Here is a 15,855-nt window from a genome sequence, read left to right on the forward strand (position 1 = left end):
ATACAATAGGATAACCCCACCCTCCCAACACAAATCCAACCCCACACAAACAGATGCTGCTCAATGGATTTTATTAGCTTTCCAAGCGTGTGGGGCTAGAGGGAGTTGGGCACTTGGAAGTCTAAATGGGACAGCTGCAAGTTCAGGTAGAATACATGGGGATCCGGATCGTCACTCTTCATTGAGTCCCTTCTGATAGAGGAGAAAAAGAGACTGTTGTGGGGCAGCCATGGGGTGGCCCATGAGGCACCTGTAGGCAGGGGTAAGTCCCACCTTGGCTCCAATGTCACGGCTCTTGGCCCGCAGCTTGTTGACCTGGGACTCGGCGATGTCAGCACGCTCCTCTGCCTCATCCAGCTCATGCTGAGCCTTGCGGAACTTGGCCAGGTTGGTGTTGGCCTGTTCCTCCTGAGGGGGCAGGGACACCAGTGATGCTCCCACACAGCTCTGTCTGGCCTCCTGCCACCCCATCTGCTCTCCATACATCTGACTATTTTATTGCTCCATCTGGCCTACAATAGAAGCACCTGTTTCTTCAGACATCCCATTTTCAAGCCACTCAATCATCTACTCAATGACCCATCCATCCATCTATCCATCCATCCATCCATCCAATCTTCCACCCACATAAACTTCAAGTCATCCTTCCTTCCTTCCCTCCCTCCCTCCTTCCCTCCCTACCTAGCTACATCCAACCATCATCTCTCAAGCCCACCACCCACACACCCTCCTCAGCCCCTGACACCCCCCGCCCTTGACAATCTCATCTCAAGGTTGCTACTACTCCCCACATCCCACATCCTAAACCCATGCTGTCCCATCCTGGGGGGTGGTCCCATAGCTTCCCGCCTAAAGCTCACCGCCTCTTCTGCCTGTCGCTTGTAGGCTTTGACCTTCAGCTGGAGCTTGTCCACGAGGTCTTGGAGCCGGACCATATTTTTACGGTCCTCCTCCGTCTGTGGCGTGAGACACATGTGGATCAGGACCTGACCCTACCTGCGCTTGGAATCACCACCCAAGCTGCCAGGATCAGGATCAGTTAATGATGTTCCTGGGGAGTGGAACCTCTCTAAATCTGTGGGTGGCCTCAGCTGTGGGAGCAGGAGGTGGGATGTCTTCTTGCCCCTGATGAGGTCCCATCTGAGGTTCTGGATCATGCAAAGACCTCATGGATGCTAGGACACTGAGAGGTGGCCTGGGTGGCTCATGACCCAGACAATATTCTTGATCCCTCTGCAGTATCAGACATACATGCAGTGGGTGGTTTAGTATTGAACCTAGACAGCCTGTGTCTCTCTGGCCAGCAGGTCAGCCATGTTCCAGGTCATGTACAGCATGAGATAAGAGGCCCTATGGCCAAGGGGCAGGAATTGACCTGGGCAAGCCCAGGAGCCCTACCTGGTAGCTGAGCTCCTTGACGCGACGCTCAGACTTGCGGAGACCCTTAATGCTCTCAGCATTGCGTTTCTGCTCAGCCTCCAGCTCATTCTCCAGCTCCCGCACACGGGCCTCCAGCTTCTGCAGCTGCTTCTTGCCCCCTTTGAGGGCCAACTGCTCAGCCTCATCCAACCTCATCTGCAGGTCCTTGATGGTCTGCTCCATGTTCTTCTTCATCCGCTCCAGATGGGCGCTGGTATCCTGCTCCTTCTTCAGCTCCTCTGCCATCATGGCCGCCTGTCCAAGGAGGGAAGCAAGCAGAGAAGGAGGACCAAAGCATGCTCTCCATCATCCTCCAGTGGAAGGTGTCCTAGATGTAGGTCCCACCATGGCACTCACATCAGTGATGGCTTTCTTGGCTTTCTCTTCAGCATTCCTGCACTCCTGGATGGCCTCTTCCACCTCTGTCTGCAGCTGGGAGATGTCAGCCTCCATCTTCTTCTTCTGGTTGATGAGGCTGGTGTTCTGGAGTTAGAGGAAAGGATCTCAGGAGGTGTCTTTTGAACTGCTGACCCATCCTTCTTCAACCCCCCAGGACTTAATGCCCCTCTACTCCCTGCCAACTCTGCAGACTTAAAGGATCTGGAGATCTTGGTAATTCAACCCATTAGAAGGCCACATCCATGGATGGAGGTGACCTCTGTTCTTGAAGGTATGTGATGTCTTACCTGTGAGTGGAGAAGCTGGACCCTCTCGCTGGCCTCAATCAGCTCCTGCTCGGCCAACTTGCGAGCCCTCTCAGTCTGTTCCACCACTGCCTGCATCTCCTCCAGCTCAGATTGGAGGAGGTTGTTTCTCCTCTCCACAATGGCAATATTCTCCTTCAAGTCTTCATTGGCTCTTACCACATCATCCAGCTGCAGTTGGGTGTCCTGTTGGGATAAATAGAATGGACATCAGACAGCAGCTCGGGGGCTAGGAAGACTTCCGTATTGGTGGGTAGTCCCACCTTGAGGTGAGCCTGGGCTCCTTTTAGGTGGGACTGAGCTTCAGCAGCCACACGGTTGGCATGGCTGAGCTGAATCTCCATCTCATTGAGATCACCCTCCATCTTCTTCTTCAGCCTCAGGGCCTCATTGCGGCTCCGGGTCTCAGCATCCAGAGATGTCTGCAGTGAGTCCACCACCCGCAGGTGGTTGCGCTTGGCCTGTTCCATCTCCTCATCCTTCTCAGCCAGCTTGCGCTCATAGTCTGCCTTGACCTGGTTGAACTCCAGTTGGGCCCTCAGGATCTTGCCCTCCTCATGCTCCAGAGAGGCCTGGTGGAGACAGAAAGAAATTAGAGAGCCACAAAGAAGACTAGGACAACATGGGACTCATGGAGATGTGATTTGGCTCACCTCAGCCTCTTCCAGTGCAGCTTGGAGCTCCAATTTCTCGGCATCCAGCTGCTTCCGGACTTTCTCCAATTCGTGGATGGTCTTGTGGCTGCCACCCAGCTGCTCCGTCAGGTCCGAGATCTCCTCTGCTCAGATGAAATCCCATCAGACTTGGTAGAAAGAGGTGGAGAGCAAGAAGTGAGGGGAAGTACCACAGTCTCACCTTGGAGGTTCTTGTTCTCCCTTTTGAAGGTCTCCAGGTGCTCAAGCGACTCCTCATAGGCATTTTTCAGCTTGAAGAGCTCAGTGCTGAGGGACCTGGCCTCCTTCTGTGATGCCTCCAGCTCCATTTGTGACTCTTCAAACTTCTGTTTCCACTCAGACAAGATCTGGAACAGAGCAAGGGGTCACCCTCTGTCCCCATGTCTCCCATCTGCTCCTGACTCAACATTGTGTCCTCCTACCTTATCAAAGTTTCTCTGCTTCTTGTCCAATGCAGCAGCTGCTGCATTTGATCGCTCCACATCTGCCATCAGGTCCTCAATCTCATTTTGCAGCCGGTGTTTGGTCTTCTCCAGGGAAGAACACTTGGCATTGACCGCCTCCACTGCCTCCTCAGCCTCCTGCAGCCGCTGGGCCAGCTTCTTCCTGCCATGGGAGGAAACCTGGCTGTGATGACCCATGGACTAAGTGGGCCAACTCAAAACTTATTCTAACTGTTCATTGGCTGGGGCTCTGGATTTCTACCATCTCCAGATCTCTAAACCTTCTCCAGATTCTTCTACAGTAGAAGGGTGTACACTCTTCCTTGCCTCATAGAGGCTTCATTACATGGGGAGATGACTCACTTGGCTTCCTCCAGTTCCTCAGTGCGCTGGATGGCATCTGTCTCATACTTGGTCCTCCACTGTGCCACCTCAGAGTTGGCCTTGGAGAGTGAGCGCTGGAGCTCAGCCTTGGCCTCTGTCTCCTCCTCATACTGCTCCCGCAGAAGGTCGCAGTCATGCCGGGCTGACTGGAGGGCATGGGCCAGTGCATTCTTGGCCTGGGAGGGAGAGGCAAGGAGTAGGTGAACTTGACCTATGTGTAGATCCTCAAACTCAGGAAGCACTGGTATTTCTCAGCCAAACCTTCTCTAGATCATCCCAACCAAATTCAGCACATCTAGACCCAGAGCACTCTAAAGATGGGTATCTCTAGTCTGTCCCATAGACCCTTTAGGCTTATCCAGTGCCACCCAACTGCCCATAGACCAACCCAGCTGCTTCAGAACTGACCTGCTCAGCCCTACCTCTCAGCTCTTAAACCAATGCAACCCAACTCAACCACGCTTAGATGCAACCACCCCACTGAGCTGGCTTGAACTTGATTTCCATTTGGTGCTACCACCATGAGGGTGAGCAACACCTTGTCTTGTGGCCCTCCTGGAGACCCTGCCAGTCACCCCAGAAACCTCACCTTCATCTCCTCCTCCAGCTGCCTCTTCAAGTCCTCCATCTGCTGGGTGTATGACTGCTTGCCCCTAGTTAATTGAGAGATAAGGGCCTCCTTTTCCTCCAGCTGGCGGGACAACTCTCCTGCAGAAGTAGGGCAGGTTTTCAAGGGTGTGGCAGGGATTGAAGATGTGGGGCAGGGGCTAAGGATGTGGGGTGAAGGGTGTGGTGGGTCAAGGTTCGCACCATTCTCAGTCTGGAGCTTGGCCCGTTGGGTGCTGGTGTCATTGAGGACTCGTTGTGTCTCCTCCAGCTTGGCCCGGTGTTCAGCTGCCTGGTCCTCCATGGTGCGAGAGATCTTCTCCATGCCCACCTTGGAGCAAAAAAGAATGGAGCAAAGGTATGAAGCAGGAGAATTATGCCCATGGTGGAGATAAGATGCCCACCTTGGCCTCCTTCTACCTTGGCCTTTATCAGTTGCTCCATGTTGGAGCTGAGGTCATCCAGCTCCAGCTTGAGGTCGCTCTTCTCCTTTTCCAGCTTCTGCTTGACACGCTGTAAGTTGTCAATCTGCTCACTGAGCTCGGCCACACTGTCGGCGTGCTTCTTGCGCAGTGCAGCAGCCGTGGCCTCGTGCTGCAGCGTCGCCTCTTCCAGGTCCCGCCGCATCTTCTGGAACTCTGCCTCCCTCTTCTTGTTGAGCTCGATCTGCACTGAAGTGGCACCACCTGCCTCCTCCAGCCGCTCACTGATCTCCTCCAGCTCTCGTGACAGGTCTGAGCGCAGCTTCTCCACCTTGGCTCTGCCTGTCCGCTCCGCTTCCAACTCCTCCTCCAGCTCCTCAATTCGCGCCTGTGCTCCGGGGATGGAGGTGCTGTCAGCAGACTTGGCTCCACCTAACTCCTCCACTCAACTCGACCAATGGAGCTGGACACTTTTCAACCCAACTCACTGCAATAAGCTGAAAACTCTTCAGCTCATGCCAGACATCTAAACATTTGTAAACCAAATGGAAACTCCTAAACTCAGCCTAATCAGATAAAGACTCTTCACCTCAACCCAAACAGACAAAAGCTCTCCAGTGCAGCCCTAATAAGCAGAGAATAGATCCCTCACCTGCAGCTCTTTCAGCTTCTTCTGGAGCTGCAGAGCCAGAGCCTGCTCATCCTCAACCTTGCTGTTCTGCTGGTTGATCTCAAACTCTTTCCTGGAAATTAAAACAGTTAGCAGCGAGGTCCCTGCCCTTGCCCCCAGTTTATATTGGGGAAAAGAGTATATTTACTTCTTGAGCTTCTCCTCCAGCTGCTGCTTGTCATTCTCCAGGTCCATGATGTTCTCCTGGGTCAGCTTCAAGTCGCCTTCTAACTTCCTTTTGGCCCGTTCCAGATCCATACGGACCTTCTTCTCCTGTTCCAGGGATCCTTCAAGCTGTGCGGAAACATGGAAATGGGGGGAAACCTCAGTTTTCCATCATATCTGCCCCAGAAAGCGCCTTAGGACTATCATGGTAGGACCCGACCACACTCACATCATCCACTTGCTGTTCCATCTTGAGTTTGGCCTTTGTCAGGGTGTTGACTTTGTCTTCCTCTGCCTGCAGGTCATCCAGCGTCTGCTGGTGAGATTCTTGCAGGGCCTTCTTCTCCTTTGTTAGCTTTGCAATGGTTTCATCCAGCCCAGCCATCTCCTCTGTGAGGTTCTTAACCTGAAGGAGGAGAAACGCTAGGCCTCCAGCTTGGTACCAGAGGTAGGACAAAGCTGGGTGGCACTGCTGTTGTCCTTGACCAATGAGGCAACTGCAGTGTGTAGAGAACCCAAAGGATGTTGAGTCTACATGTAGCCCAGATCAACTAACCTTGGATCTCCTCAACCCCACACAACCAGGTTGTGTTGACCCAAATCCCCACAACTTAAGGTCAAGGCCTCTCTCCACCCTCACCTTGTTCTCAGTGGCATGTTTCTCCTTCTCCACTTTGGCCAGAGTCAGCTCTAGATCATCAATATCCTTTTTCAGCTCCGAACACTCATCCTCCAGCTTCCTTTTCCTAGCTGTCAGCTCTGCATTCATCTCTTCCTCATCCTCCAGTCGCTCTGTCAACTCCTTCACCTTGGCCTCCAGCTGGATCTTGTTTTTGATCAGCTGGTCACAGCGCTCCTCAGCATCATTGAGGTTGTCCTGCTCCTGTATTGGAATGGTAGATGAAGTAGGTTGGCCCTGGAGGGCTGCTGGTCCCTGACATGGTTTTTTGGGGCAGCTAAGTCACTCACAGCCTGCACTTGGAGCTGAAGGTCATTCTTCTCCTGCAGCATGGACACCATCTTCTCCTCCAACTCTTTGCGCCGGGTCTCTGACTTCTCCAGGGCCTCCTTCAGCCGCCCAAACTCTTCCTTCATGTTCTAAAGCAAAGCCCAGGAGACTAGTAGCCACATCCAATCCCCTCCATCTATCAACACTACCCAACTCATTTTGGATCCCAAGCTGCCCGTCTCATCACCTCCTCCTACCTGCATCTCCTTCTCTGTCTCAGCACTCTTCAGCAAGGGCTTGATCTTGAAGTAGAGCTTCATCCAAGGCCAGTTCTTCACCCCCATGAAGGCCCTGATGTTCCACTGGATTACCAGCAGTGAGTCCCTAGAATGGTGACACAGATGCCACTACACCTAAATCTGGTGACCCACTAGATGTCCCTTTTCAAGGAGAAAGACCCTTCCCCTCTCACCGACGCTCCAGGATCTTCTTGAACTCAATGCGCATGAGCTGTCCTCGGGCCTGAGCCTGGATGCGGGTGATGATGCGGGAGAGGCGCTCGTCCCGCATCTCCTCCAGAAGTCCCAGCAACCCAGCCTTGAAGAAGACCTGATGGAGAAAGGAGGCAAGTGAAAGGGTGATTTGGTTGGGAAGAGTTTGTGGGCAGATGGATGGGTTGATGGGTTGTTGGGGGAATGAAGCAGTAGGTGGTGGGGTGGATAGGCAGGTGGACACATCAGTGGTGAGACCATAGGATCCACATGACCCCATGGGTGGTAGGACCATGGAGACACCTTGGTGTGTCCAAATTTATACTGGTTGTGGTCAATATCAATGGATCCCAGGAGCTTTTCAGCACCCTTGCGGCTGTCAATGAACTGCCCCTCAGGGATGGCAGCAGGGTTCAGGATGCGGTACCTGGTGACCAGAGAGAACATGAAAACCCTGAGGTCAGCCCCAGTTGCATTGTCCACCACCTCCCCATATCTCTGTGCCTACCGCTGGCGGAAGTCCCCATAGAGGATGCGATTGGGAAAGCCCTTGCGGCAGATGCGGATGCCCTCTAGCACCCCATTGCAGCGCAGCTGATGCATTACCAGGGGATTGTCCATCACACCTGGCAGTGGGTTAGAGGTGTGATGTCAGCCACAAGCCATACCTACCACCCTTTTCCCTGCCCTCAGCCCTGCCCTTTGCTCACCTGGCTCCTTCCGCTCATTGGGGATGATGCAGCGGACAAAATGAGGGTGAGTGGTCTTGAGGTTGGCCATCAGCTTGTTGAGGTTCTCCTGTTGGGGAGGGAGGAGAGAAGAAGCTGACTAATGACAGAGCAATAGAGGGTCTGTGGGACTGAAGGGCTGATCCACCACTCAGGAGATCGTCCTCTCACTGACCCAAACTGGGTCCACTATGTAGGTCCCTCACCCGATGCAGTGCTGAGACGGTCTGAAAGGAGGAACCTTTCTTCTTGGCTCCTTTCCCCTTTCCTCCATCACCACCTGGAGAGAAGAGGGGTAGGGTAACACAGGAAAGAGGGTGACTGATAGACAGTAGTCTCCTCCATCAACTCATTCCTCCATCAGCCCATCATCCATTCACTCACCAGCATCTGCCCCAGCGTAGTTGGAGAAGAGGTTGGCTAAGAGCTTCAGGGCTGATTTCTGGTAGAGCCCCACCACTGTCTCATTGAGAGGGTCCTTATTCTTCTCCAGCCACCCAATGATGTTGTAGTCCACCGTGCCAGCATAGTGGACAAGAGAGAAATGGGCCTCTGGCTTCCCCTTGACATTGCGTGGCTTCCCAAAGTTGGCTGACTTGCCCAGGTGATTATCAAAGAGCTTGGCCTTGAAGGTCATGTCTGAGGCTTTGGGAAACATGCACTCCTCCTCCAGGATGGACATGATCCCCATGGGCTAGGAAGAAAAGTAGCAGTGGAGGACACCAAGCACAACCCTGCTGACCAACTTTGGGGCCCCTGGCAGGCTCCAACTGAAAGGGCCATTCCCCCAAAGTCCCTTCAACCCCCACAAGACCCTAAGAGAGGTGGTACCTTCTCAATGAGGTCAATGCAGGCCTGGAGGTCCATGCCAAAGTCAATGAACTCCCACTCAATGCCCTCCTTCTTGTATTCCTCCTGCTCCAGCACGAACATGTGGTGATTGAAAAACTGCTGCAGCTTCTCATTGGTGAAGTTGATGCAGAGCTGCTCAAAGCTGTTGAACTGGGGTAGAAGAGAGTAGATTAACTGGATCAACTCAACAACCAGAACTCCCAATGATATCCATAGGTGAACCTGAGTCCCAAATGGGTCAACAGAATGCCCAGTAGTATCAATGAAGTCCAAGAGGATCAACCCAACCCCCAAGAGGACAAATACCCTGCCACCCCCTCAGTCCTCACATCAAAGATTTCAAATCCAGCGATGTCCAGCACACCAATGAAGTACTGCCTTGGCTGCTTGGTGTCCAGGGAGTTGTTGATCCTCACCACCATCCAGTTGAACATCTTCTCATATACAGCTTTGGCCAAGGCCCCAATGGAGTAGTACACCTGCTGGACATTCTGCCCCTTGGTGACATATTCGTTGCCCACCTTCACCCGGGGGTGACACAACCCCTTGAGAAGATCAGCTGAGTTCAGCCCCATCAAGTACGCTGATTTGTCAGCATCTGCAGAGCATCAAGAAAAAGACATGGTGTCAAATTCCACCTAACCTGGTGACCCCAAGACCTATGTCATCCTGTACCCACTCACCTTCAGTACCATCTGGTTCTGCCTGCTCTTCCCGTTGCTTCTGCTTGAACTTCATGTTGCCAAAGTGCATGATGGCGCCTGTCAGCTTGTAGACACCAGCCTTCTCCTCAGCCGTGAAGCCCAGGACATCAAAAGCACTCTGGGTGATAGGTGGAGGTGGGTGGGAGAGGGTCTTGCCACCAGCTGTGGTCATGGCTCTGCTGGCCACCATTTGTGTCTCTCTGCCCTTCCAGCTCATCAACTCCTCCATCCATCTGCAGACTCATCCACCCATGGACTCAGCCATTATGGATTCATCCATCCATCCATCCATCTGAGGACTCATATATCCATGGATCTATCTGTCCATCCATCCATGGATCCATCCATCCATCTGAAGACTACATCCATCCATTTACATATCCATGGACTTTTCTAACCATGGATCCATCCATCCATCCATCCATCCATCCATCCATCCATCCATCCATCCATTTATGGACTCATTCATCCATGGACTCATCCATTCACCATTAACTCCATCCATGTATCCACAGACTCATCTATCTGAGGACTTGTTTACCCATGGACACATCTGTCCACCTAAGTACTCCCCCACCTGTTTTTATCTCCACCCACAACCACCTCCACCCCCTGCCTCTGGTCCTACCTTCTATTCCTCACCCCAGATCATCCCACTCCACCAACCCTCCGTCTTCCACCCTTCCTATCCTCCACCTTTCATCCCTATGTTCCTCCTCTCATCCACCCATCTTCTACTATCTCAACCATCCACCTGGCACTTTACCTTCAATTCATCATGGGGATGTCCACCTGCCCACCCCACCACTTACGTCAGTTGCCAACAGCTCTTCAGAGTCATCGATGGATGCCACAGTCACCTCTCCTTGGGAGACATAACTGTAGTCATAGGGGTTGTTCGTGATGAGAAGCATCTCTGTTCCATGGGCCCAGGATAGAGAAAAACTTAGCATTTGCACTGGCTAAACAGCCCCAAATCATCCTCAATTGCCCCAGGAAGGAGCAGAGAATTGGAGGAGAGGAAGTGAAAGCTCAAGGCCAAGCACCCGACTCACCCAGCAGCTCTGGCTTCTTGTTGGAGAGGATCTGATAAAAGATGTGGTAGTTCCTCTCAGCCTTCAGCTGGAAAATTACACGGGATTTCTCCAGGAGGTCTGAGGTGGGTATGGAGAGAGGAGGATGGAGGTTGGGGTGAGGAAATGGATTGAGATATGGAGAGATGGATGGTAGGATTAGGAGATGGAAAAGGAAGGGTATCTGGATAGCAGGATGAGGAGATGGAGGGAGGAAGAAAGAAAAATGGAAGAGCAGATGGATAGTGGGATGAGATGATGGATCCATCAATCATGAAGACAGATGAAGGGATTGACATGGGTGAAAGGGAGGCAGGCAAGGAAGGAGGGAGGTAGACACAAGGAGATGGAGGGACAAAGAATTGGAGTTGGAGGGTCAGGTCAATGGTATGATAAGGAGATGGAGATGAAGAGGTGACTGGATGGAGGGAGGAAGGGAGATATGAATGGATGAATGGAGTTCCTGGGTGGATGGATGATGTTCATGGGTGGATGGAGGAGTCCATACATGGATGAGTCCTAGGATGGATGAATAAATCCATGGATAGATAAGTCCATGGATGGATGGATAATGGACTACAAGACATCCTGTCACTGGGCTCTCAACACACTCACAGGTCTCAATGTCAGCTGATGCCAACTTCCCGGTGGCCCCAAAATGGATCCGGATGAACTTCCCCTGGGAAAGCAGTGGCAGGAGGTGAAGGTGGCTGTCTTCATGCTTCTGATCCCACACCATAGACCCTGTCCCACAAACTGTTCCACAGACCCTTCCTCATACAACCCACTCCCATCACTCACAAATCGGGAGGAGTTGTCATTGCGGAGGGTCTTGGCATTGCCGAAGGCTTCCAAGGCAGGGTTGGCCTGGATGATCTGGTCCTCCAGGGTGCCCTTGATGGGGTGGGACAATACAGGGTGTGGATACCACTGGGGTACGCTCTCTGCCAAGTGTACATGAACTGAGGAACTCACTTTGCTGCTATTTGTCGCCTCCTTCTTGCGGTCGCCAATGGCAGCAATGCTGGCAAAGTATTGGATGACTCTCTTGGTATTGACTGTCTTCCCCGCCCCGGATTCTCCGCTGGGGGGGCAACAGTGAGATATTGGATAACCACCTGGTAGGTCCTTCATCCCACCCCACTGCTGTGGGGCAGGGCTGGACAAAGCAGGGCCTTACGTGATGAGGATGGACTGGTTCTCTCGGTCTGCCAAGAAAAGAGAGGAGTCAGGGGGGATGAAGTCGGGAAACATACTTGGGGTCTTCGGGTTGAGGCTGAAGTTCTCCATCCTCCCAGGGGAGAACTAGTTCTAAGTCAGGAGCCATTTTTTGGAGTGGAGTCTTCTAGTTTGAGGTCCTCACAGGACATCCTTACCTGTCAGCATGTTCTGGTAGGCATTGTCAGAGATGGAGAAGATGTGGGGTGGAGCTTCACTCCGCTTCTTTCCCCGGTAGGCAGCCACCACCTCGGCATTGTAGACAGGCAACCACTTATAGGGGTTGACAGTCACACAGAAGAGCCCTGAGTAGGTCTGTTGAAAAGGGCAAGTGGGTCAGAACTAGGAGGTGGCACCCCATCAGTTTGGAACTTCCTAGGTCTAGGTGGCCCAAGGGATGTGGTGACAGGATGTCCTGATCTTGATTGTCTGAAAAGGGGTTCAAGAAGGGACATCTTGGGTCTGGGTGGCCCGTAACATGCAGAGATCTTGTGTCAGTGGCCCAAGGGGTCTGGAGATGTGACATATTATGTCCTGTCAAGGGGGCTATTGAAGTGACATCTTCGATCTGGGTGGCCAAAGGAATCAGGGGATGCAAAACGCAGATGTGGATGGCTGAGGCAGTCTAGAAATGGGATATTTGGGTCTGGGTGGCCCAAGGGAGCTAGAGAAGTGCCACCAGGTTCTAGGTGTCCCCAAAGTCCATGAAAAAGGCACACCAGCTTTTAGGTGGCCCATAGATTCTCTGGAAGCCCCAACAGGTACTAGGCATCCCAAAGAGCTTTAGGGAAGGGTCACTAATTTATATCCACCCCATAGGCTGTGAGGTAGGCATCATCTACTTCCCAGATGCTCCAGGGGCTTGTGGGAAGGCTCACATAGATCAACCAAGAGGCATAGCGCTCCTTGAGGTTGTAGAGGACAGCAGGTTCATGGAGGAAGGTCAGCATCGCCATGTCCTCAATCTTGTCAAATTTGGGGGGGTTCTGCTGGTGAATGTCAGCTTCCTTCACTGTCACCGTCTGGGGGGAATGGGGAGACATGGGGGTGGGGGTTGGGAGATGTCCATGGCTTAGCAGGGGCCTCGTGGGGTAGGGGGTGCTCCATTGGTAGGATTTCTTCCATGGTTGAGAGGGGTCTCCTGTGGTTTGGGGGTACCCCCCATTGGTTATGGTACTTCAATGCGTCAGGATCTCCATCACTATCAGCCTGGTTTCCCCCTCCTCCACTTGCTCTCCCCCAAACCTTCAACCCCCCTCCCTCCTTTAACACCTCCCCCATTAATTTCATCCCACTAATCCCTCCCTCCTTAACTCTTCACCCCCCAACTTCCCACCAACTTCTCCCCCATGATGCCCAACCCCCTCTTTTTTCCCCCAATAGTCACCCCCTATGCCCCCACTTGCCATCAACCCTTCCCATCCTTAACCCCTCCCTCCATTACCCCTCCGTTACCCCCATTAATCCTTTGCCCCATATGGCCCCTTGCCCCCCTCCCCTCACCCCCTCATCCCCCAGTTGCCCACCTCTCCCAGCTCAGTCTGGACGGTGGCCTCCCCTCCTTGCCGCCCTGTCACCCGTCCCCGAACGAACTCCTCCCGAGGGTGGGGGATGAAGCACTCGCTACGGGGGTCGAAGGGTCTGGTCTGCGCTGCCAGCCGCTCCCGCTCCCCTGGCCGCAGGAAGGGGGCTGCCGCCCCCAGCGCTGCCAGCACTGCATCCGCCATCCTGCCCGACACAGACCCTGCATCACCTGGGGGGCTGTGAGGCTGTGGCCACAGGGTCTCACCCCTTGATCCATGGCTCCACAAAACCCCATTGACCAGAGCCCATTGCCATGCATGGGCCCCTATAGCCATGCCCAGACCCCTATGGCTGTGGCAGACACTACGGCCAGACACAGACCTTTGCAGCTGTGCACAGCCCCATGCATGAGTCCCTACAGATGTGTAGGGAGCCCTACAGCCCTCTGCACACCCACGTAGTCATGCACTATCCCATGTACAGACTCCTGTAGTGATTCAGAGACTCCCTGCAGGGACCCCTATAGCCATTAAAGGACCTCTAATAGTGATGCACAGGACCTCATAGTTGTGTATGGCCCCATGCACAGAATCCTATAGCCATTCATGACCCCATGTATTGAGCCCTACACAGTGCACAGATTCCCTATAGCTGTAGGCAGACCCCTGTAATCATGCAGGGACCCCAATACCCATGCACAGCCACATGTACAGATTCCTGTACTGATGCAGGCACCTCCACAACCAAGGACCACCAACCCCTGGAATGGTGCATGGACCCCTGCAACACAAAGACCCCTATAGCCACGCACAGACCCCCAAAGTGATTCAGGCATCCATAAAGTGATGCACAGAGACCCATAGCAGTGCAGGGATACCTATAATAATGCAGGGACCCTTAGAGTCCTGCACAGCCCCACATGCAGACCCCCATAGCAAAGTATGGATCCCCTGTAGTTCCATGCAGACCCTATAGCAACACATACACCCTATAGCACCTCCCTCACCCCAAAACACCCATCACCTGCCCCACAGCATCACCCTCACCTGGAGTCTGTAGATCTAGCAGATAAGATGAAGGGAGCTGGAAGAACACACAGAAGGTCAGCAGGACTACACCCTATGCCCCCTATAGACCCTCTTTGCCCTATAGACCCTTTATGCCCCATAGATTACTTTGCCACATAGACCCCATGTGCTCCATAGCCCTGCTTGTGCCACATAGGCCCCCTGGGTGCCCCACAGATCATCAGTGTCCCCTAGATTGTTGTGCCCCCATAGATCTCTTTTCCCCACAGTTCCCCTCAGTGCTTCTTAGGTCCTCTGTGCTTCATAACCCCATGTGTACCCCACAGGTCCCCACACGCCAGAGAACCCCTATGTATCCCATGTGCCCCCTGTTCCCCATATCCCCCCACAAATTCCTATACCCTATAGATCCCCGTATGCCCCATAACCCTCCTGTGCACCCCATAGCCCCCCATATCCTCCCTTCATATCCACATCCCACATTCCCACTATGCCCCCACCCTCTCCCTCTCTGCCCCACACAGACACCTATGCCAGCCCCACAGCACCAAGGCCTTTATAGACCATCATGGGATGGGGAGGAGCATTCCTGGGGAGGGGGTGGCTGATAAAGGAGGAGGGGGGCACCTCCCCCCCCTGCTTCCTCAGCCACAAGATGGCATCTCTCCACTGATTCTGGCATCCAGGACTCAAATATTCACCCCACAGGATAATCTATGGGGCAGAGCTATAGGGGTGAACAAGGGCTGTCCAGACCCCTTGTAGTGGTGGGATGTGGGGTGGGCTAGGGGGCCTGGATCCCTTGTGTAGAAGGTATCTATGGAGCCCAGAAGTCTGGATTCCTTGTGTGGGGGGAGGGGGGGCGGGGGGGGAGGTCGGAGTGGGAAAACTAGGGAGCCCAGGCGCCAGGTCCCTTATGTGTGTGTGGGCGATCTATGGGGATTAGGGTGCTTTGGTGGGGTTTGTGATGATTCTATGGGTCTCAGATGCCCGAGTTTCTTGTGTGTGTGGGATCCGTAGAGCCCACATATCTGGGTTCTTTGTGCATGGAGGGGATCTATGGGGCTAGGACTCCAAGGACCTGTGTGGAGGGGTGCCTATGGGGCCTAGATGCCTGGGTCCCTGGCCAATGTCCTGTCACCCATGGGGTGGTGACAGCTCTACCCTGCCAGGTCTATATTGGGACACGGCTGCAGAGTGGGGGGGAGGGGGGGAGATTGTTATCTTGTTCCCCCCCAGTGAGGCGCCATGGGGCCGCCAGGGGTCTGAGGGACCAGGACCGGGGGGGAGGGGTAGGTGTGGTCTGGCAGCCGTTCCCGAACACCATGTCCACTTTGTCATCAAGGAGGTGACATGTGTTCCCGCGAAGTGACACATTCCCACGGGCGGGAGTTCCCCCCCTCCCCATTGTGCCCCACACATCCCTGTCTCCTGCCCCACAGACCATCTCCTCTGCCCCACAGAGCCCCATAATTGCTCCATGGAATCACAGAGAGTCTCCACAGATCCTCATAGAGTCTTTTTAGAGCCCCATAGACTCCACATAGGACCCCACAGAGACATTACCCCACACATCCTTGGCCCGCGTTTGGCGGGGGAGGGGAGCTGCCCGGACGCCAGGGTCCCCTGGGGTCCATCATGCGGTGCCGCCAGGACCAGGAGGGATGGGGCAGCGACAGATGGACTGCGAAAGGGAGGGTGAGGGGGGAAGGGGGAGGGACAGAGGATTTGGTGGGGAGGGACAGGCAGGAGACAGAGGGACAGTGGGACATAGAGAACTTGCAGGGACCAGGGGGACATG

The 15,855-nt window shown here is 53.8% G+C and overlaps 1 protein-coding gene across 3 annotated transcripts; it reads right to left on the reverse strand.

The window, feature by feature from the left end:
- Positions 1-171: 171 nt before the first annotated feature.
- Positions 172-13,301, reverse strand: LOC110479532 (myosin-7). 3 transcript variants are annotated; one of them, XM_077789247.1, is made up of 38 exons: positions 13,029-13,301; positions 12,381-12,524; positions 11,661-11,817; positions 11,465-11,492; positions 11,260-11,368; positions 11,086-11,178; positions 10,900-10,963; positions 10,267-10,365; positions 10,024-10,127; positions 9,191-9,329; positions 8,837-9,105; positions 8,487-8,657; positions 8,040-8,349; positions 7,862-7,923; positions 7,638-7,725; positions 7,436-7,553; positions 7,231-7,354; positions 6,909-7,045; positions 6,694-6,820; positions 6,457-6,585; positions 6,128-6,370; positions 5,717-5,893; positions 5,471-5,616; positions 5,305-5,395; positions 4,651-5,040; positions 4,435-4,561; positions 4,214-4,332; positions 3,604-3,800; positions 3,220-3,403; positions 2,979-3,144; positions 2,777-2,901; positions 2,387-2,695; positions 2,106-2,309; positions 1,777-1,902; positions 1,399-1,674; positions 861-956; positions 274-408; positions 172-189 (listed from the first exon to the last, which is right to left on the reverse strand). In XM_077789247.1, exons 1-38 carry the CDS (start codon positions 13,227-13,229, stop codon positions 172-174), a joined length of 5,802 nt encoding a protein of 1,933 aa, XP_077645373.1. In that variant the 5' UTR covers positions 13,230-13,301. The 3 variants fall into 3 exon arrangements, with proteins under 3 accessions (XP_077645373.1, XP_077645342.1, XP_077645290.1); XM_077789216.1 differs by having other exon boundaries at positions 7,862-7,935; XM_077789164.1 differs by having other exon boundaries at positions 172-192; positions 7,862-7,935.
- Between the last annotated feature and the right edge of the window lie 2,554 nt (positions 13,302-15,855).

The sequence above is a fragment of the Lonchura striata genome, chromosome 1 (genome assembly GCF_046129695.1).
Source record: "Lonchura striata isolate bLonStr1 chromosome 1, bLonStr1.mat, whole genome shotgun sequence".
NCBI lineage: Eukaryota > Metazoa > Chordata > Aves > Passeriformes > Estrildidae > Lonchura > Lonchura striata.